The sequence below is a fragment of the Camelina sativa genome, chromosome 9 (genome assembly GCF_030686135.1).
Source record: "Camelina sativa cultivar CO46 ecotype springtype chromosome 9, ASM3068613v1".
Lineage (NCBI taxonomy): Eukaryota > Viridiplantae > Streptophyta > Magnoliopsida > Brassicales > Brassicaceae > Camelina > Camelina sativa.
Window position 1 is genome coordinate 1,026,638 of NC_141888.1, and position 21,835 is coordinate 1,048,472.

General features: G+C 43.0%; 2 protein-coding genes across 2 annotated transcripts; both read left to right on the forward strand.

The window, feature by feature from the left end:
• Positions 1 to 1,135: 1,135 nt before the first annotated feature.
• On the forward strand, positions 1,136 to 13,334 carry LOC104714883 (asparaginyl-tRNA synthetase family). Its single transcript, XM_087464254.1, has 3 exons — positions 1,136 to 1,156; positions 12,589 to 12,819; positions 12,897 to 13,334. Exons 1-3 carry the CDS (start codon positions 1,136 to 1,138, stop codon positions 13,332 to 13,334), a joined length of 690 nt encoding a protein of 229 aa, XP_087320380.1.
• Positions 13,335 to 13,728: 394 nt separating this feature from the next.
• On the forward strand, positions 13,729 to 15,219 carry LOC147937546 (uncharacterized). The gene has a single exon (XM_087464255.1). The coding sequence runs from the start codon at positions 13,729 to 13,731 to the stop codon at positions 15,217 to 15,219; it is 1,491 nt and encodes a 496-aa protein (XP_087320381.1).
• The last annotated feature ends 6,616 nt before the right edge of the window (positions 15,220 to 21,835 follow it).

Below are 21,835 nucleotides of genomic sequence, written 5' to 3' on the forward strand. Positions count from 1 at the left end.
CTGATTTGAGGGACATGTGGGGAGGTTTAAATAAATTGATTTGGTTACCTATATCACCAAAGTGCCAATTATCTTTTTGGTCAAGGGTCCTAAAGATAACTCTAGAGTTAAAGCGTGCTTGAGCTGGAGTAGTTTCAAGATGGGTGACTTTCCGAGAAGTGATTGTCGGAATTGTACGAGTGAGGACAAAACACAGAGAAAAATCATGTGGTTATTTGTATGGACGGTAAACAAGTCTTTAAAGCCTCCCAGACGTAGCAAACCAACCGTCGGATATGGGTGGACCTGCAGGCTTAGCGAGAGAATTTAAGGCCTATTTAAGAAAAGTAGATCCATGAGCCGGGAATAGACATGGGGCCCACTAAACAAGGTGTCGGTCGAGACGTTACACATGACCTCCAATAAGGGGCTGCAAGCAATCCCTAGCTCAAAATTTATTATCTAAACTTTTATGAGTACATCATATTTAACTTTTTTATTTAAATGAAGGGAATTTGGCAGCAATAACTAAAAAAAATCTATAATTCACTCCATAACTACACTAACCATTAAAAATTTATATTAGCTGTATTTTATATAATAATTACCAAAGTAACCCTGTTGCATCATCTACAGTTGCACAATCAAATGACATCCCTCTCTCCTCTTCTTGCACACGTACACACGTCTATACACATGTGTGTTCTTTCCATTTTTTCTTCTGTTTTTTTTAACTAGAACTCTATTTTTATCATATTTGCTTTGAATATTTTTTAAAAAATAAATATTCAATGTTATCATTTATACTTGTTCGGTGTTAAGTTTGACAGTTTGGGTTGTCAATGTTATGTCTTCAAGGGTTTAGTGTTCCTTCTTCATCAAGCGATTAATATGAACCATTCTCTTGTTCACATTCAATTTGGGTATTTTTTTTGTATCTTATGGTTTTAATTTGTCTTGTCTTGCATAAATTATAAGTTGCAAAAATTAATGAGTAATTAAAAATAGTAATTAGAAGTTAAACAAATTACTAAGTATACATATTTCTATTCTATTTTCAAAATTTTTAAAATAATTGGACATGTTGTTACTATAAAACCTACCAAGATAGACTTCCCACGTCATCACATCACAACTCCTGGCTAGCAGCGCGTACATGTCACGCTGGGCTCCTTTGGTAATTTTGCAATGGGCTTTGGTTACTGACTTAATTTTCATCATTAATATGCTATATTCTTCGTTTCATTTGTAGAATTGGTCATGTGGCAAATTGCCCCTTAAATGAAAAGAAAAAAAAAAGAGAAATAAATCAGGTTAAATAAATATGTAAAGGAAACACTATTTCAAAGCAATATGTAATAGAGGAATCTGCTTTGATTAGAATAATATCATAAAATAATATCTAATTATAATTTCATATGAATTATGTTTATTAAAATACAGAAATACATTTTAAGAATATATGGCATATGTGATAAAAAGACAAAAAAAAATATTGGAATGATTTCTATCTTACAGCTATTTTTAGTTTAAGATAATTTGCTTTCAAAAGAATATGTTTTTTAGATATAGTAACATACTTCAATCAAATCAAATAGATAAAGATGTATTAAAAGTTCTTTTTAGAAAATACATGTCAAAAAGAAGTATATATATATATATTATAGGTTAATTTTTATAAGGTGGTTATCAACAAAATTAAAATAATATGTAAGATATTGAGTCTTTGTTGCCTATATATATATATATATAGTGCCACCAACAATAATTTATGTTCCTACACAACAATTAATTAATTCCAACAATCTCTCGAGAATATTCATTCCTTCTCTCTCAAAAAAAAAAATGAAGCTCTCAAACTGTGTTCTTTCATCTCTTCTCCTCAGGGGCGGACTCAAAAAAAATTATTAGTGGTGGCAGATTGTCACAGGTGGAGTCGAACTATCTAACTTAAACAGATTTTAGCTTGTTCTCAAGCTATTTTGCCACTAAACTTCTTTTGCATAGTGTAAAAATTGTAGGTTTTTAAATATTACTGATGACAGCTGCCACCACAAACCATAACATGGGTCCACCACTGCTTCTCTTTATCTTTTTTATCTTTCTTGCTGCCACTACATGTACAATACTCATGTCATTATATAGTAACTAAATTATCATACATTCCAATATGTGAATTTAGGTGTTATATCATAATTAGTATGCCTTTTTATTATAGACATTAATTTTTAAGTAACACACATATGCTCAAATGTGTTTTTGTATATGTAGAGACGGGTTTGGCGGATAAAATATGCAAGACACGGAGCAACCGTTTCTCAGGTGTGTGTTTAAGCAATAACAATTGTGCCATCATCTATAGACAATTCGAAAAATGTGAAAACAGCCACTGCAAATTCGACGGAGCCTTCCGTCATTGTTTATGTACCAAAGCCAGTTAAAGACGTGTAACACCCGCAACCCAATTTTTGGTATTTTGGTAAGTGTGTCGATCGACACCTTCTAGTGAGGCATCGATCGACACCAGTTGTGGCCGGTTTGGTCGGTTCAATTTTAATTGTCCGGTTTGCGTGGTTGGTTTAGGAAACCCCTAAATCGAGTGTAAAAGAGGGGAAACGACCTAGGGTCGTGTTTTTGGGGTTATTTGGCCGCTTTTAGAGAAAAAGAAGGAGAGAAAAGTGTTCTTGAGCTTTTGGGAAGAGATTGAGAGATTCCTTGCTGTTCTTGGGAGATCTAAGGCTGGGAAGGTGATAGAAGCTTGCTAGGAGTGAGGGAATTCGTTCTTGTTGGTCAGAATCTTCTTGAAAGAGGTGAGTGCATGACCATGGCTTATCTAAGCTAAGATCTCTAGATTCTATGTGATTTGGTGCTTATGTGGTTGTTTCTTTGAGTTTCCTATGGTATTTCGTCGCTGTTGTGGCTGGGTTTGGCTTCTGGGAGTGCAAGGAGCGGATTGGAGAAGATTGGAGGCGAGATTCGGAGTTTCTGATCGAAGGAAATCGCTGCTCGGCAACGGTGTCGGTCGACACCAGTTGGGGTGTCGGTCGACACCAACGCGAGGACGGCTCGGGACTTTGGCGAGTGTCGATCGATGCCATGTGGAGGTGTCGGTCAACACAAACTAGGGTTTTCGGGAGTGTCGGGCAGGGTGTCGGTCGACACCAGATTGTCAGTGTCGATCGACACCATCTGGTGTCGGTCGACACCCTTCTTTCAGCTACGATGGATCGTTGTATACTTTGTATATTGCCTGGTTTGTTTTATTGATTGTTGTTTGTGGCATGTAGAGATCTTATTGCTTGTGTGTATAGCCCAGTAGATGGGAGGATTGCCTCACTGAGTGTTTATCAAATACTCATGCATCTCAATTTGTGTTTGTGGTGCAGGTAAAGGCAAAGTGTGATCGTGGAATCAAAGGCAATGAAGAGGAGGATGTTCTAGGGACTTGATTGTATGGTTACCTGGCATTGTTAGGTTGCTAGAATTGAGTCTTAGAGCATTGTTAGGATTGCTGGTTATTTGATTTATGATGTTTGGAATTAATGCTGGATATTATTTATTTGGTTATTGGTTATTGTTTTATTGGATAATTATTGGTATGTTGTTCCGCTGTTGGATTGTGAATGTGGTTAGGTGGCTAGTGGGTATGGGACCACTAGTTGTAGTTAACTATTATATTATTATTTATTATTTATTTATTAAAAAAAAAAAGGTCGGTCGTTTCATTTTGGTATCAGAGCCCTTATGGTTCTAAGTTTGGGTTCACTAGGTTTCTGTTGTGATATTTGGGATTGCATGTCTTGATTGATTATGTGAGTTAGTCAATTGTTTGTGGCATGGAGTCCTAGAACATCCTCTTCGACCCTTCAATGAGATTCCACGGTGAGTTATTGTTATGTTTCTTTGTGTGGTATTGATTTGTTTTATGCTTGTTAGCCTCTGTTCTTGGAAGATCAGTGGTTAAGGTGTTTGAGTTGTTTGTCGTGGACGGGGACGTGGTCGTGGTCATTGTCGGGTGGGTCTCGAGGCCAGCGAGTGTGTGGTCTAGAGTTCCACGAGGAGGTACGTCAGAGGGTCGCAAGCGTATCAGGAGGGACCAGAGGGGGTTAGCCGGTGAGCGTGTCGGTGGTGCTGGGAACCCATGTGTGGGGTTGCAGCAGGTGGAGCCCAGGGTCGAGATGATCGCTTGGCGGATCGGTTGGCGTGCTGTTGGAGCGGTTACCGAGAGGGGTACCAGTGTAGGCTTTAGTTGTGTCGCATGTGGCGTGGTGCAGCCGAAGGCTGCGGATGTTGAGGACTTTCCACCTTATGTTAACAGGATGGAGCGGTTATAGATGACCGGTATGAGATTATTCTCAAGGGGTATCGGACCTAGAGAGGCGGATAGGTGGACATTTACAGTTGGAGCAGATATTTCTCTGTTTGGGGGTTAATCCAGTTGGATATTAGAATTTTAGTGGGCAGGTGTAACATTGCAATGTTATACTCGGACCACAGGAGGTACTTTGTGTCGAGAGATGTTTATAGTCGTTAAGGATTGTTGCTCCTAAGGGGATGGTGATTCCCCTGAATACCGATAGCTCGAGGGGCTGAGGGCTCCGAGAGTGGCAGAGGGGATGATTTTCCCCTGAGGGGATGAGTAGTTCCCCTGATACCGAGATCTTGAGAATTGTGGTCCAAGAGTGAGATGGTATAACTCAAAGATGCTGGTCTGAGAGTGAGATCGGTATGGCTCAAAGGTTGCGACCTAAGAGAGGAAGAGTTGGGAGCAAGCAATGTATAGAACGTGAGTATGAACATAACGACGGAATGTAGACCTCGAGAGTGATGATGGTTTAATGTTGGATTTTTGGATTATGTTGGCCGGTGGGCCAGGGTTTTATGACCGGAGCGGTCAAGAATGTGTGGCTGATGTGCCATGATTGAGTGGCCGGTGGTGCTAGAGTCCCGAGAAGGAGAGCTGTAGTAGATACGAGCCGGAAAGGGCATGGTTGCCAGGTACATAAGATTCACGAGAAGCCTTCATGGCAGGATAAACTAATCGTTGCGATGATGTTGGATGAAGTTCATTGGAGATGGACAGGATTGCTAGATTCAAGGTTTTGGTAAGCTGGTTGGAGGGAATAAGTCAAGTGGTTTGAGTTAGCGGCCTGCAAAGCATTTGAAGCGGTGAATCAGAATATGCGAGCGTATGGTACTTGTTTGTTTTATTACGTTCGTATTGATGATTTGCTGTGGAGAATTGCCAAGCGGAAAGCTATCTTTGGAATAAGCTAACTTGTGGAAGTTTTCCTAACTGGCAAATTACTAGAGGTTTTTGGAGGAACAAGAGGGTTGATATTCAGGTGGCGGCGAGTTGATGTCGGCATACTTGAGTGTTTGTTTAGTTGAGCTGAAGAAGTAACTAGAGGATTTATGGAGCAAGGGATTCATACGTTCTAGTGTATCACCGTGGAGAGCACCGGTGTTGTTTGTTAAAAAGAAGGACGGAAGTCTCCGCTTGTGTATAGATTAATGGGGTTTGAACCGGGTTACTGTGAAGAACAAGTACCCTCTTCCTAGGATTGATGAGTTGTTGGATCATTTGAGGGGTGCTACTTGGTTCTCTAAGGTAGATCTGGCGTCGGGTTACTATCAGATGCCGATAGATGAGGCAGATGTGAGGAAGACTGCTTTCAGGACGAGGTATGGGCATTGTGAGTTTGTGGTGATGCCTTTCGGGTTGACTAACGCGCCAGCAGCGTTTATGAGATTGATGAACAATGTGTTTCAGGAGTTTCTAGATGTATTTGTCATCATTTTCATCGACGATATCCTGGTATTTTCTAAGAGTCCTGAAGAGCATGCAGTGCATTTGAGAGCAGTTCTGGAGAAGCTGCGGGAGCAGAAGTTGTTTGCTAAGTTGAGCAAGTGTAGTTTTTGGCAGCGTGAGATGGAATCTCTAGGTCACATTGTTTCTGCAGAGTGAGTTTCTGTAGATTTGGAGAAGATTCAGGCTATCAGGGATTGGCCTAGTCAACAGAATGTCACTAAGATCAGGAGTTTCCTTGGTTTGGCAGGTTACTACAGGACCATGAGATGAAGTCTCTGGTAGGAGAGATCAGTGCGTTGAGCTTGTGTGTGGTTTCTCGAGAACCATTAGGTTAGGTGGCGGCTTATGGAGCGGATCTTCTGAGCAGGGTGTGGTTGGCTCAGGAGAAGGATTTGGGGCTGGTGAATATCTCTAAGGATATTGATTCAGGGTATCAGGTCTCAGCTAATGGTACTATCTTGGTGCGCGGTCGGATTTGTGTGCCCAAGGATGAGGATTTGATATGGGTGATCTTGAGGAAGGCTCATGCGAGCATGTTTTCTATTCATTCAGGAGCGACTAAGACGTACCGTGATCTCAAGAGGTACTATCATTAGGTCCGGATGAAGAAGGTTGTAGCTAGTTGGGTCGCGAGGTGCGACGTGTGTCAGCTGGTGAAGGCTGAGCATCAGGTTCCAAGCGGATTACTAAAGAGTCTATCCATTACAGAGTGGAAGTGGGATATGATCACGATGGATTTTGTAGTAGGATTGCCAGTGTCACGGACCTTTGATGCTATCTGGGTCATTGTGGACTGGTTGACTAAGTCAGCACATTTTCTGGCCATTAAGAAGACTGATGGAGCAGCGGTCTTGGCTAAGAAGTATGTGAGGGAGATAGTCAGATTGCATGGGGTGCCAGCAAGCATTGTGTATGACAGAGATTCTAAGTTCACTTCGGTGTTCTGGAAGGCAATTCAGGCAGAGATGGGCACTAAGGTGCATATGAGTACAGCTTATCATCCCTAGACAGATGGACAGTCTGAGAGGACAATCCAGACGCTGAAAGATTTGCTAAGGATGTGTGTGTTGTATTGGGGTGGCCATTGGGCAGATCATCTGAACCTGGTAGAGTTTGCTTACAACAACAGCTATCAGGCAAGTATTAAGATGGCTCCTTATGAGGCTTTGTATGGAAGGCCATGTCGTACACCATTATGCTGGACTCAGGTGGGGGAGAGGAGCATGTTTGGTGCTAGTTTTGTTCAGGAGACCTCTGAGAAGATTCGGGTTCTCAAGCTGAACATGAAGGAGGCTCAGGATAGGCAGTGGAGTTATGCAGATAGGAGGAGGAGAGATCTTGAGTTTCAGGTAGGAGACAGAGTGTACCTCAAGATGGCCATGTTGCGGGGTCCGAACAGGTCATTGTCAGAGACTAAGTTGAGTCCGAGGTATATGGGTCCATTCAGAGTGATTGAGCGGGTCGGACCAGTGGCATATAGATTGGAGTTACCTGAGGTGATGCGTGCATTCCATAAGGTTTTCCATGTGTCTATGTTGCGGAAGTGTCTCCGTGAGGAAGAGGAGGTGTTGGCTAAGATTCCTGAGGATCTTCAGCCTAACATGACTTTGGAGGCGAGACCAGTGAGGGTTCTCGAGAGGAGGATCAAGGAACTTCGGAAGAAGAAGATTCCTTTGATGAGAGTCTTGTGGGACTGTGATGGTGTTGAGGAGCAGACTTGGGAGCCTGAGGCAAAGATGAAGGCAAGGTTCAAGAAGTGGTATGAGAAGCAAGCCGCGACTTGAGCTTGTTTAGCCTGGGCCCATCTGTAATCCGTGGCTGGAGCGGGAATGGAGTATTCCAGCCCATCTCTCTTGTTACTCGGTCGCTTGGGGTGGTTGGTTGTGCGACTCAGTAACAAGCTGAGGTGGTGTTCGGGGTACAAAGTTTTCCGTGAGGCGGGGTTTTGGAAGAAAGTTTCCTGAAATAGAAGTTTCCAAAAGTGGAAAGTTTTCCAAAAATGGAAAGTGCTAAATATGGAAAGTTTTCCGGGAGTTGGAATTTGTCCATTTTAGCGGTGGAGAGCCTTAAAGGGGGCTTGTGTGTGGCCTTAGTGGCGGACTTTTGAGTCAGTGTGCCGTGTGTGGCGGTCTTTTTAGACAATGTGTGGTCTTTGTGACGGGCTTTCTAGCCAGAGTGTCTTTGTGACGGTCCTCTTTAGGACATTTGTGTGGCCTTGGTGGTGGTCCTTTTTAGGACATTTGTTTGGCCTTTGTGGCGGGCTGTTTAGCCAGAGTGTCTTTGTGACGGTCCTTCGGGACAGATGGCCTTTGTGGCGGGCTGTTTAGCCAGAGTGTCTTTGTGACGGTCCTTCGGGACAGATGGTCTTTGTGACGGTCCTTCGGGGCCTTTGTGGCGGGCTGTTTAGCCAGAGTGCCTTGGTGCCGGTCCTCTTTAGGACATTTGTTTGGCCTTGGTGGCGGTCCTGTTTAGGACATTTGTTTGGCCTTGGTGGCGGTCCTCTTTAGGATATTTGTTTGGCCTTGGTGGCGGTCCTCTTTAGGACATTTTGTTGGCCTTTGTGGCGGCCCTTGTGGCGTGTATATGATCCTTGTGTGGTCATGAGGTATTCCAGTGAGGGAATATGTGGTTGGTAGGACATTGAGATGTTTTTACGCGAACCACGGGAAGGAAACCTGGATAGGGATAGGACTCAGACGTGTTCAGAATCGTTTGCTCGCGACTCTTGGGGGACTTAGGTTCTCCTAGTACTGCCATATTCAGAGACTTTGTGGCTCGGGAGTATGGTTGGTATATCGACTTTGGATGACGATCCGGGGGCGCGCTGTAGGGTGGCAACCCGAGAGACGAGTTTGGACTTTTCCTTATATATTATGGCATGCAGGCATCGGCCTAATGAGGAGCCAACATTTGGCATGCAGACTTAGGTCTGATGAGGAGCCAATAAAAACTCAAGGTTTAGGCCTATGAGTAAAGGAAAGTCCAAAAAGTCAAGAGCAAATGACGCCTGGAGCGTGAGTCTATCGCCTAGAGGTGACCTTCTGTAGATCGGTCGGAGGAGTGCGGGCCGTGGAGACGGTTGCACGGGAGTCCTTGGCTGATGTTTGTCCGAGATTCGAGGACGAATCTAGATTGGTGGGGGAGAATTGTAACACCCGCAAACCAATTTTTGGTATTTTGGTAAGGGTGTCGATCGACACCTTCTAGTGAGGCATCGATCGACACCAGTTGTGGCCGGTTTGGTCGGTTCAATTTTAATTGTCCGGTTTGCGTGGTTAGTTTAGGGAACCCCTAAATCGAGTGTAAAAGAGGGGAAACGACCTAGGGTCGTGTTTTTTTGGGTTATTTGGCCGCTTTTAGAGAAAAAGAAGGAGAGAAAAGTGTTCTTGAGCTTTTGGGAAGAGATTGAGAGATTCCTTGCCGTTCTTGGGAGATCTAAGGCTGGGAAGGTGATAGAAGCTTGCTAGGAGTGAGGGAATTCGTTCTTGTTGGTCAGAATCTTCTTGAAAGAGGTGAGTGCATGACCATGGCTTATCTAAGCTAAAATCTCTAGATTCTATGTGATTTGGTGCTTATGTGGTTGTTTCTTTGAGTTCCCTATGGTATTCCGTCGCTGTTGTGGCTGGGTTTGGCTTCTGGGAGTGCAAGGAGCGGATTGGAGAAGATTGGAGGCGAGATTCGGAGTTTCTGATCGAAGGAAATCGCTGCTCGGCAACGGTGTCGGTCGACACCAACGCGAGGACGGCTCGGGACTTTGGCGAGTGTCGATCGATGCCATGTGGAGGTGTCGGTCGACACAAACTAGGATTGTCGGGAGTGTCGGGCAGGGTGTCGGTCGACACCAGTATGGTGTCGGTCGACACCAGATTGTCAGTGTCGATCGACACCATCTGGTGTCGGTCGACACCCTTATTTCAGCTACGATGGATCGTTGTATACTTTGTATATTGCCTGGTTTGTTTTATTGATTGTTGTTTGTGGCATGTAGAGATCTTATTGCTTGTGTGTATAGCCCAGTAGATGGGAGGATTGCCTCACTGAGTGTTTATCAAATACTCATGCATCTCAATTTGTGTTTGTGGTGCAGGTAAAGGCAAAGTGTGATCATGGAATCAAAGGCAATGAAGAGGAGGATGTTCTAGGGACTTGATTGTATGGTTACCTGGCATTGTTAGGTTGCTAGAATTGAGTCTTAGAGCATTGTTAGGATTGCTGGTTATTTGATTTATGATGTTTGGAATTAATGCTGGATATTATTTATTTGGTTATTGGTTATTGTTTTATTGGATAATTATTGGTATGTTGTTCCGCTGTTGGATTGTGAATGTGGTTAGGTGGCTAGTGGGTATGGGACCACTAGTTGTAGTTAACTATTATATTATTATTTATTATTTATTTATTAAAAAAAAAAAAAAAAGGTCGGTCGTTTCAAGACGATCATAATATTATCAAGAACTAGTTGTATTTTTGACTTCTCTCTTTAGTATTTTCTATGTGGTTGTTATAGAATATATATATATATATATATATATATATATATATATATATATATATATATATATATATTGAATTATAGACACTCTTTGTTAAATTTATGTTTTTATCTTCTATTTTTGGATTTATTTGTTCCTGACTATAACCTCGTTATTAGCTGTTTGATGCTTGTTGTTTGAGTTTGAAAAGTAGAATTGAACCACACCTTGAATACTTATATACCTGCATTTGAAACCTAGTTTGAAAAGTATAAATGAGTAAATTAGCATTCATCCATAAATATTTCATAGCTCGTTAAGAAAAATAAGTTAATATTGAATTTAGTTTATGTACATACATGAAAATTAGCATATATCTAAATATATTTTACTTTTATTTTTTTTAGTTTTTCTTTTGATATTAAAGAAACTAAAACTTTAAAAAAATAATATATATATATATATATGTAAATTAGAGTTGACAAAAAAATGTAAATTCGTAAAGATAAATAATTCTTATTTAGCTTTGAAATACATAATTTATATATATATACATATATATATATATCTTATTATATAAAGCTTGATGTCAAAATTACTAATTAACAAGATTGTGACATGTGTCAATTGTATTATTCAGATGTTGACACATGTCAATTCTACATTTATTAAAAATTTTAAAAATAAAAATATAAAAATTCAAAACTTACTAAAAAAAAATTTATATAAAAGTAAAATAGAGAAAAAATACCTAATAAATAGAAATTTGAAATTCGAAATTATAATCGTCTCATATTTTTTTCACCAATCAAATAATTTATTCAAAAAGACTGTTATTGTATGAGTATGTAAGATTAATGTATGTGTTTTTGTAACTATAAAAATATTAAAGTAAAGAGATATATAGTAGGTTATTTAATGTGTTCATAAATAAAATCTGTTGGTTGTAGTAAAGACTAAAGAGTATATTTTACAAGTAAAATATTTTTGCATGTACAAATACTTTTTAGTGGTAATGTTGATAGTATATTTGTAAATGGATATACATTAGTGTATTATAGCAAACAAAAAACAACTATTTTCTATAACTAAAAGTTTATCTCTTTACTTTTATACATAGCTTTTACTTACGAAAAGAATTAAATACATAATATTTGTTAAATTTCATTTTATTTTAATAACTTTGAACTCATCTACAACTATTTTCTTTAACTAAATGTGTATCTATTTACTTTTTTTTTTCAACCAAACAATAAATTAAAAGGAAATTCCTCAGTTAGTTGCCCAAGCCGGAGAGAAGGGGTTTATTAAAGAAACTTCAGAGATAAGAGAACGTGAAACACATGTAAGATACTCCGCCTTCGTATTTGCTGCACGCGGGATCCAGGAGATGAAGAATAGTAGGAAGGACTCCAGCGAGTTAAACTCATCGAGCAGGTTGGAGAAAGACGGGTAATCTTGGACTGCACCATAGTGAGTAACTCAGCACAATCAGTCTCAAAATATTGACAAGTGATTCCTACAGCACGTATCCGCTCTGTGGCCCACAACAACTTTTCTAACTCCAAACACAGGGGGAGAGGCTCCGTCTTAGACACGAGGTGAAAAACATGGACTTGCGAAGATGGAGATGGAGCTGAAATGACTACCATAAAAGAGAGCGCCTCTTCCTAGGCTAACTTATCGCCCAAAGCCTTAGCAATTATATCATTTGCCTCAATCTCTAAACCTTGAAAAACTTTTTTGTTTATGGCTTTTCAGATTGCCCATAAAATTCATGGTAATTGAAGAAATTGATCAGGATCACCCTTTTGAGAGGCACCCTTCCAGAAGAAAAAAAAATCCAAAAATTCGATTACACCGACTCATATGTAAAACCCTCTGACGAGACTAGAGTCGGAGATAAATCCCAAACTTCACACGAGCGAGGACATTCAAAGAAAACATGATTAATAGTCTCAACCGCATAGTCGCACTTTTTACACCAAATGTCACATTGGATACCTCGGTGTATCTATTTACTTTTATAGTATGATTACTAAAATATTTACTTTATATTCTTTTAAATTTAATTTTATTTTTAAAAATCTAAACCCGCACATCGGGCGGGTCCTAATCTAGTATAATATATTTGTCGACATCATCTTTTTAAGATTTTTTCACTTTATAAATTAATTTTATTATACATCGTAATCGTAGTATCGTACTAAGAGGAATTTTCTAAAATCCATTTTCTTCTTCTCGTAGCGAAGGAAGGAGAAAAACCTAAATCTTCTTACTACCTTAACCTCTTTAGGGCTTACGAACAATGAGTGATATTGATAGGGTACCTTCCCGGACAAAGATGGAGCCTCTTCATCGACGGTGCAGAAATCCCCCTTTTCGAGTCGGACCCGTATTCGATGGATTGTGGATCGACCCGACGACGGAGCTGGACTTGCAGGTCAGAAGGTCCAAATCAGTGGATGGGTTAAATCGGGAAGGGAGCAAGGAAAAGGGACTTTTGCTTTTCTTGAAGTGAACAATGGAACCTGCACAGCGAATCTTCAGGTCAAGGTTGATGTTTCTGTATACTCACATCCCTCCAAGTTGGTTGCGACGGGACTAGTCTGACCGTTGATGGGTGTTTGAAGCTTCCTCCACAAGGCAAAGATACGAAGCAGAAGATTGAGCTCAGCGCCGAGAAGGTGACTGATGTTGGAACGGTGGATCCGGTGAAGTACCTGATTCATAAGAAGAAGCTGACTCTAGAGCATCTGAGAGACCATACTAACTTTCGTGCAAGGACCACCACGATGGCAGCAGTTACAAGAATCCGACGTGAGATTACTCTTGCAGCCCACCGTGTCTGTTATGAACATGATATATGTCACATTCACACTCCTATCATCACAACAAGTGATTGTGAAGGTGCTGGTGAATTGTTCCAAGTGACTACCTTGATGAAACAATCTGACAAGTTGGAGAGGGAAGCTGCCAATTGCTCATTGTCAAGGAGGAAGCTGAAAGCTTGCCAAGCAAGCAAGCAATGTTGGATAATTCCAACTTGTGGAAGAAGCTATCTCCTATGAAGTTGCCAAAAGAGATAGAATAGGAAAAAGGAAAAGTTCCTAAGATTAATAAGTTGTAATATGTTAATTCTAATAGGTTTAAGAAAAGTTAAAACCTATAAATATAAGAGTCTATGGAGAGGTGTTCCATAAGACTTGAGAGAGAGATTTAGTTTTTGAGAGAGTTTTCTAAATCAATAATATAAGAGAGGTGTTCTTATTCTTCAAATTTGTTCTTAGATTTGGTAGTAGAGCTAAGGTTGTAGCTCCGATCAAAGGTTGTGGAAGGAGAAGCTGTTCATAACCAAGTATGGGGGACAAATCAAACCCATCGCCGCGAACCAAGGACCTTGGATCACCGTCCATCCAATGTCCGATGTTAACATCGACAAACTATACTGTTTGGTCGATACGTATGAGAATTACACTTCAAGTTAGCGAGGTGTGGGAGACTATTGATCCTGGATCCACCGATCATAAGATGAACGACGTGGCGACTGCTCTTCTGTTTCAATCCATCCCCGAGTCACTCATCCTGCAAGTTGGAGATCAAGGTTCGGCTAAAACCCTATGGGAAGCCATACGAGCACGTCACCAAGGTGCGGAACGTGTGAAGGAAGCGAGGCTTCAAACCCTACTTGCAGATATTGATCGGGTGATGATGAACGATACCGACTTTGTTGATGATTTTGCTGGCAAGATCTCAGGCCTAGCATCGCAATCAGCTTCTTTGGGAGAGATCATTGACGAATCAAAGTTGGTAAAGAAGTTCTTACAAGAACTTCCAAGACACAAATATATTCATATCGTTGCATCGTTGGAACAAGTCTTAGACTTAAAGAAAACCGGATTTGGAGACATAGTTGGTCAAATAAAAGCCTATGAAGAGTGTGTAGGGGAGGAGACCCGGAGTGAAGACCAAGCAAAACTTATGTTTTCAAATTCAAACAATCAAGGAAACTATGGTGGATATCAAGGAAACAGAGGAGGCTATAACAAAGGAGGTTATGGTCGAAGAGGAAGCAGTCGAGGAGGATATGGTTGCGGTGGATATGGTCGAGGTGGTTTTGGTCGTGGTAACTACAGTGGAGATATTTCTGGCAAAGGCAGGGGACGAGGAAGGTTCAATGGCCAGAATCGTGGAGGAGACACTACAGATCAAGTACAAAACAAGAATCAAAACCAGAACCAGAAGAAAGATCTATCTAAAATAATTTGTTGGAGATGTGATAAACTGGGTCACTACGCATCTTCATGTCAAGCGAAAGAAGTTTCACATCAAGAGACAAATCTGAATGAAACTCATGAAGCTGATGCACTTTACGTTCATGAGGTGGTGTTCTTGAATGAGAATAAGGTGTTTCCCAAGAACTATGATACTAACAACGAAAGTATATGGTATCTTGACAACGGTGCTAGCAACCACATGACGGGAAAGAAAGAATTCTTTTCTAGCCTAGATATGAGCATCACAAGGAAGGTTAAGTTTGGTGATGGTTTGTTTGTCAACATTGTTGGAAAGGGATCGATTGTATTTGTGGGAAAAACAGGTGAGAGGCGATCACTCAAGGAGATTTACTACATTTCGGACCTGAAGCACAACATTATCAGTCTAGGACAAGTGACTGAATTTGGATGTGAAGTGAACATGAAGGGAGACATCTTAACTTTAAGCGATCCTGCTGGGCAGTTGTTAGTAAGAGTCACAAGATCATCGAACCGCTTGTACAAGACGCCAATGGAGGTTGAGTATCCTAAGTGTCTTTATATCCAAGACAACGACACTACTCTAACATGGCATGCACGGCTGGGACATGTAAGCATTGGAGTAATGAACAACATGGTAAGACAAGGTATGGAATGCCACAATCTGTTCATGAGAAGAATGTGTGCACTGCGTATTTAGTCGGAAAACAGACGAGAGCTGTGTTTCCTACTACAACATCTTTTCGAGCAGCTCAAGCTTTGGAGCTGATTCATAGTGATTTGTGTGGACCGGTCTCTCCACCAACACCAGCTAACAACCGGTATGTCTTTGTCCTTATTGATGACTGTAACATCCGTGAACCGAAATCCTGGTTTGGGAGTTGCATCGGTCGATGCAGATGTTGTATCGGTCGATGCAAGGTCGAGTTCCTGCGTTTTGACTTAAGTCAAACGCTACGTTTTGGGTAAAGGAAAACCCTTAAGCTCGTGTTTTGTCTCATTAGGCATGTTAAGCCGCTTTTGAGAGAAACGAAAGAGAAATAGAAGTGTTCTTGGTGTTCTTGGTGATTTCTGGAGATTTGAGGCTGTTCCTGTAGAGATTTGTAGCTGGGATCGTTGTAGGAGCTTCCTAGAAGCGTTTTCTTCTTGTATTTGGGTTCAGATTTGTCTTGGCAAAGGTAAGTGCAGGACCATGGCTGATCTAAGTTAGAGAACTCTTTAATCTACTTGTTGTATGATGTTAGACTTGTTAGATTGATGCTATGGACGTTATGAAGCTTTCTTGTGGCTCGGGATCGAGTTTTGTGGTTGTAGGAACGAAGATCCAGCGAGAAGCTTCCGAGAAAACACGATGCTCGGCATTGCGTCGGTCGATGCATATCTTGCGTCAGTTGATGCAAGGGCGAGGACGGCACGTAAAACTCTAGGGTTTTCGTGTTATGTCGAGCATGCGTCGGTCGATGCAGATTGGGTGTTGGTCGATGCAAGTGTAACATGCATCGGTCGATGCAGCTTCTGTGTTGGTCGATGCATCCCCATGTGGTATCGGTCGATGCATGTTGGTGTCGGTCGATGCAGAGTCCTGGTTTGTTATTTGTTGTTTGTCGATTGTTGTGTGATGGCTAAAGATACTCTATTGCTTGTGTGTATAGCCCAGTAGATGGGAGGATTGCCTTACTGAGTGTTTTTAAAATACTCATGCATTGCAATATGTGTTTGTGGTGCAGGTAAAGGCAAAGTGTGATCGTGGAATCAAGGTAATGAAGAGGAGGATATTCTAGGGACTCGATTGGATGTTGTCTGGCATTGCTAGGTTGCTAGAGTTGAGTCAATAGAAACATTGCTAGGTTGTTGGTTTCATGTTTTCTGATATTGGTTATTACTGGATATTTATTGGTATTATTATTCCGCTGTTGGTTGTGATTGTGGTTAGGTGGGTAGTGTGTATGGGACCACTAGTTGTAGTTTATTTATATATTTATTATTTATTATTTATTATTATAAAAAAAAAGATCGGTCCTTTCATTTTGGTATCAGAGCCCTTACGGTTCTAGGTTTGGGTTCACTAGGTTTCTGTTGTGATGTTTGGGATTGCATGTCTTGATTGATTATGTGAGTTAGTCAATTGTGTGTGGCATTGAGTCCTAGAACATCATCTTCGAGCCGATTGTGTGATTCCACGGTGAGTTTATGTTTCTGTGTTTAAATAGTAATTGTTTGCTTAGTCTTCTGTTCATGGTAGTGCAGATGGCTAGAGAGGATGCTGTTGCTGGTCGTGGTCGTAGACACGGACGTGGTCGTCGACACGGACGTGGTCGTCGACACGGACGTGGTCATGGTAGGGGCAGAGTCCCAGAGGTTAGTGAGACCGAGGACCAGAGTGTGACAGCTGAGGGTGTTGGCGAGTCGCAGGGTGTTCTGGGGGATTCAGTGAGTGTGGCCGGAGGGGGCGGTGTTGATGCTCCAGTGGCCGGCGATGCTAGGGTCTTGGGTGTGGGAGTCCCAGCGGGTGGAGTCCCTGGTGCTGACTTTGTGGCTATGCTAGCACAGGTGTTAGAGCGGTTACCACCAGTGGTACCAGCTCAGGCTCAGGTAGTGCCACAAGTGGTGGCGGAGGAGCGGCAGCCAGTGGCTGTGGATACAGGAGCACATGGACGTTATTTGTCCATGCTCAAGGAGATGAAGGGTCTTTTCACTGAGAGGTTTTCGAGTGGTACAGACCCTACTGTTGCGGATGCGTGTGGAACGTAACTTCCATACTCTGAGATGTCCTGAGGAGTTTTGGGTGGACATAGGGGTCTACTATTTGAGTGGTGATGCTGAGTTGTGCTGGAGATCAGTGGCTGCTAGGAGAGTGCAGCTGGAGATGACTTGGGCTGACTTTGTCTTGGAGTTCAACCGTAAGTATTTTCCTAGAGAGGCATTGGATCGGTTGGAGGTGCAGTTCCTTCATTTGTCTCAGGGGACACGGTCAGTGCGGGAGCTGGACTTGGAGTTCAGTCGACTTCTATGTTATGGGGGTCGGGCTATGGAGTCTGAGGAGGCTCAGATCAGGAGGTTCTTGAGGGCTCTACGTGATGATTTGAGAGTTTACTGTAGAGGGCGGAGTTATGCTACGCGTGCAGAGCTGGTTGAGACTGCCGCAAAGATTGAGGAGGATATCCGGGCACAGACAGTGGCGGCTAGTCCAGCAGTTCAGCCTAGTAAGGCTCAGCAGCAGGGTGGTTCTAGCAGGGGTGGTAGGCCTGCAGAGGGAACCAAGAGGAGGTGGGAGGCTACGCAGAGGCCGAGTGGTGCGAGTTGCTTCAGTTGTGGGAGCAAGGATCACAAGGTTGCTAGTTTTCCCAAGAGGAGTGCTCCGACGGCAGGGCCTCGAGTATGTTATCATTGTAGGGGACAGGGCACATCAAGCCTTTTTGTCCCAAGTTGCAGATGCTCTGAGTCGAAAGAGGGTAGTTTTGGCTCAGGAGCAGGAGATGGAGTCTCTGGTAGGAGAGATCAGTGCTTTGAGCTTGTGTGTTGTTTCACAAAAACCGTTGGGTTTTGAAGCAGTAGATAGAGCAGATCTTCTGAGTAGGGTGCGGTTGGCTCAGGAGAAGGATTTGGGGCTGGTGAATGCCTCTAAGGATGTGGATTCAGAGTATCAGGTCTCAGATAATGGAACTATCTTGGTGCACGGTCGGGTTTGTGTGCCCAAGGATGAGGAGTTGAGGCAGGAGTTTCTGAGAGAGGCTCATGCGAGCAAGTTTTCTATTCATCCAGGAGCGACTAAGATGTACCGTGACCTCAAGAGGTACTATCACTGGATCGGGATGAAGAAGGATGTGGCTAGTTGGGTTTCGAGGTGCGATGTGTGTCAGCTAGTGAAGGCTGAGCATCAGGTTCCGGGCGGTTTACTGAAGAGTTTACCCATTCCTGAGTGGAAGTGGGATATGATCACTATGGATTTTGTTGTAGGATTGCTAGTGTCACGGACCTTTGATGCTATTTGGGTCATTGTGGACCGGTTGACTAAGTCAACACATTTTCTGGCCAATAAGAAGACTGATGGAGCAGCGGTCTTGGCTAAAAAGTATGTGAGAGAGATAGTCAGATTGCATGGGGTGCCAGCGAGGATTGTGTCTGACAGGGATTCTAAGTTCACTTCGGTGTTTTGGAAGGCATTTCAGGAAGAGATGGGCACTAAGGTGCATATGAGTACAGCTTATCATCCCCAGACAGATGGACAGTCTGAGAGGACGAACCAGACACTGGAGGATTTGCTGAGGATGTGTGTGTTGGATTGGGATGGCCATTGGGTGGATCACCTGAACCTGGTAGAGTTTGCTTACAACAACAGTTATCAGGCGAGTATTAAGATGGCTCCTTATGGGGCTTTGTATGGGAGACCATGTCGTACACTGTTATGTTGGACTCAGGTGGGGGAGAGGAGCATGTTTGGTGCTAGTTTTGTTCATGAGACCCCAGAGAAGATTCGGGTTCTCAAGCTGAACATGAAGGAGGCTCAGGATAGACAGAGGAGTTATGCTGATAAGAGGAGGAGAGATCTTGAGTTTCAGGTAGGAGAATAGTGTACCTCAAGATGGCCATGTTGCGGGGACCAAACAGGTCATTGTCAGAGACTAAGTTGAGTCCGAGGTATATGGGTCCATTCAGAGTGATTGAGCGGATTGGACCAGTGGCATATAGACTGGAGTTACCTGAGGTTATGCGTGCATTCCATAAGGTTTTCCATGTGTCTATGTTGCAGAAGTGTCTTCGTGAGGGTGAGCAGGTGTTGGCTAAGATTCCTGAGGATCTACAGCCTAACATGACGTTGTAGGCGAGACCAGTGAGGGTTCTCGAGAGGAGGATCAAGGAACTTCGAAAGAAGAAGATTCATTTGATGAGAGTCATGTGGGACTGTGATGGTGTTGAGGAGCAGATTTGGGAGCCTGAAGCGAAGATGAAGGCAAGGTTTAAGAAGTGGTATGAGAAGCAAGCCGCAACTTGAACTTGTCTAGCTTGGTCCCATCTGTAATCCGTGGCTGGAGCGGGAATGGAGTATTCCAGCCCATCTCTCTTGTTTACTCGGTCGCTTGGGGTGGTTGGTTGTGCGACTCAGTAACAAGATGAGGTGGTGCTCGTGGTACAAAGTTTCCGTGAGGCGGGGTTTTTGGAGAAAAATTTTCTGAAATAGAAGTTTCCAAAAGTGGAAAGTTTCCTAAAATGGAAAGTGCTAAATATGGAAAGTTTTACGGGAGTTAGAATTTGTCCATTTTGGCGGTGGAGAGCCTTGGAGGGCTTGTGTGGCCTTAGTGGCGGACTTCTGATTCATTGTGCCCGTGTGTGGCGGTCTTAGACATTGTGTGGCCTTTGTGGCGGGCTGTTTAGCCGTGTGTGGCCTTTGTGGCGGATTGTTTAGCCGTATGTGGCCTTTGTGGCGGGCTGTTTAGCCAATTGTGTGGCCTTTGTGGCGGGCTGTTTAGCCAATTGCATGGCCTTTGTGGCGGGCTGTTTAGCCAGAGTGTCTTTGTGACGGTCCTTCGGGACAGATGGTCTTTGTGACGGTCCTTCGGGACGAGTGGCCTTTGTGGCGGTCCTGTTTAGGACATTTGTTTGGCCTTGGTGGCGGCCCTGTTTAGGAAATTTGTTTGGCCTTGGTGGCGGTCCTGTTTAGGACATTTGTTTGGCCTTGGTGGCGGTCCTCTTTAGGACATTTTGTTTGGCCTTGGTGGCGGTCCTCTTTAGGACATTTTGTTTGGCCTTTGTGGCGGCCCTTGGGGCATGTATATGATCCTTGTGTGGTCATGAGGTATTCCAGTGAGGGGATATGTGGTTGGTAGGACATTGAGATATTTTACGCGAGCCACGGGAAGGAAACCTAGATAGGGACAGGACTCAGATGTGTTCAGAATTGTTTGCTTGCGGCTCTTGGGGACTTAGGTTCTCCTAGTACTGCCATATTCAGAGACTTTGTGGCTTGGGAATATGGTTGGTATATCGATTTCGGATGACGATCCGGGGGCGCGCTGTAGGGTGGCAACCCCCGAGAGACGAGTTTTGGGTTCTTCCTTATATATATTAAGGCCCGATGAGGAGCCAACATTGGCATGAAGACTTAGGTCTGATGAGGAGCCAATGAAAACTCAAGGTTTAGGCCTATGAGTAAAGGAAATTCCAAAAAGTCTAGAGCAAATAATGCCTGGAGCGTGAGTCTATCGCCTAGAGGTGACCTTCTGTAGATCGGTCGAAGGAGTGCGGGCCGTGGAGACGGTTGCACGGGAGTCCTTGGGTGATGATTGTTCGAGATTCGAGGACGAATCTAGATTGGTGGGGGAGAATTGTAACATCCGTGAACCGAAGTCCCGGTTTGGGAGTTGCATCGGTCGATGCAAGGTCGAGTTCCTGCGTTTTGACTTAAGTCAAACGCTGCGTTTTGGGTAAAGGAAAATCCTTAAGCTCGTGTTTTGTCTCATTAGGCGTGTTTAGCCGCTTTTGAAAGAAACAAAAGAGAAAGAGAAGTGTTCTTGGTGTTCTTGGTGATTTCTGGAGATTTGAGGTTGTTCTTGTAGATATTTGTAGCTGGGATCGTTGTAGGAGCTTCCTAAAGGCGTTTTCTTCTTGTGTTTGGCTTCAGATTCGTCTTGGCAAAAGCAAGTGCAGGACCATGGCTGATCTAAGCTAGAGAACTCTTTAATCTGCTTGTTGTGTGATGTTAGACTTGTTAGATTGATGCTATGGACGTTAGGAAGCTTTCTTGTGGCTTGGGATCGAGTTTTGTCGTTGTAGGAACGAAGATCCAGCGAGAAGCTTCGGGGAAAACATGATGCTCGGCATTGCGTCGGTCGATGCATATCTTGCGTCGGTCGATGAATATCTTACGTCGGTCGATGCAAGTGCGAGGACGGCGCGTAAAACTCTAGGATTTTTGTGTTATGTCGAGCATGCGTCGGTCGATGCAGATTGGGTGTCAGTCGATGCATCCCCATGTGGTATCGGTCGATGCATGTTGGTGTCGGTCGATGCAGAGTCCTGGTTTGTTATTTGTTGTTTGTTGATTTTTGTGTGATGGTTAGAGATACTCTATTGCTTGTGTGTATAGCCCAGTAGATGGGAGGATTGCCTTACTGAGTGTTTTAAAAATACTCATGCATTGCAATATGTGTTTGTGGTGCAGGTAAAGGCAAAGTGTGATCGTGGAATCAAGGCAATGAAGAGGAGGATGTTCTAGGGACTCGATTGGATGTTGTCTGGCATTGCTAGGTTGCTAGAGTTGAGTCAATAGAAACATTGCTAGGTTGCTGGTTTCATGTTTTCTGATATTGGTTATTATT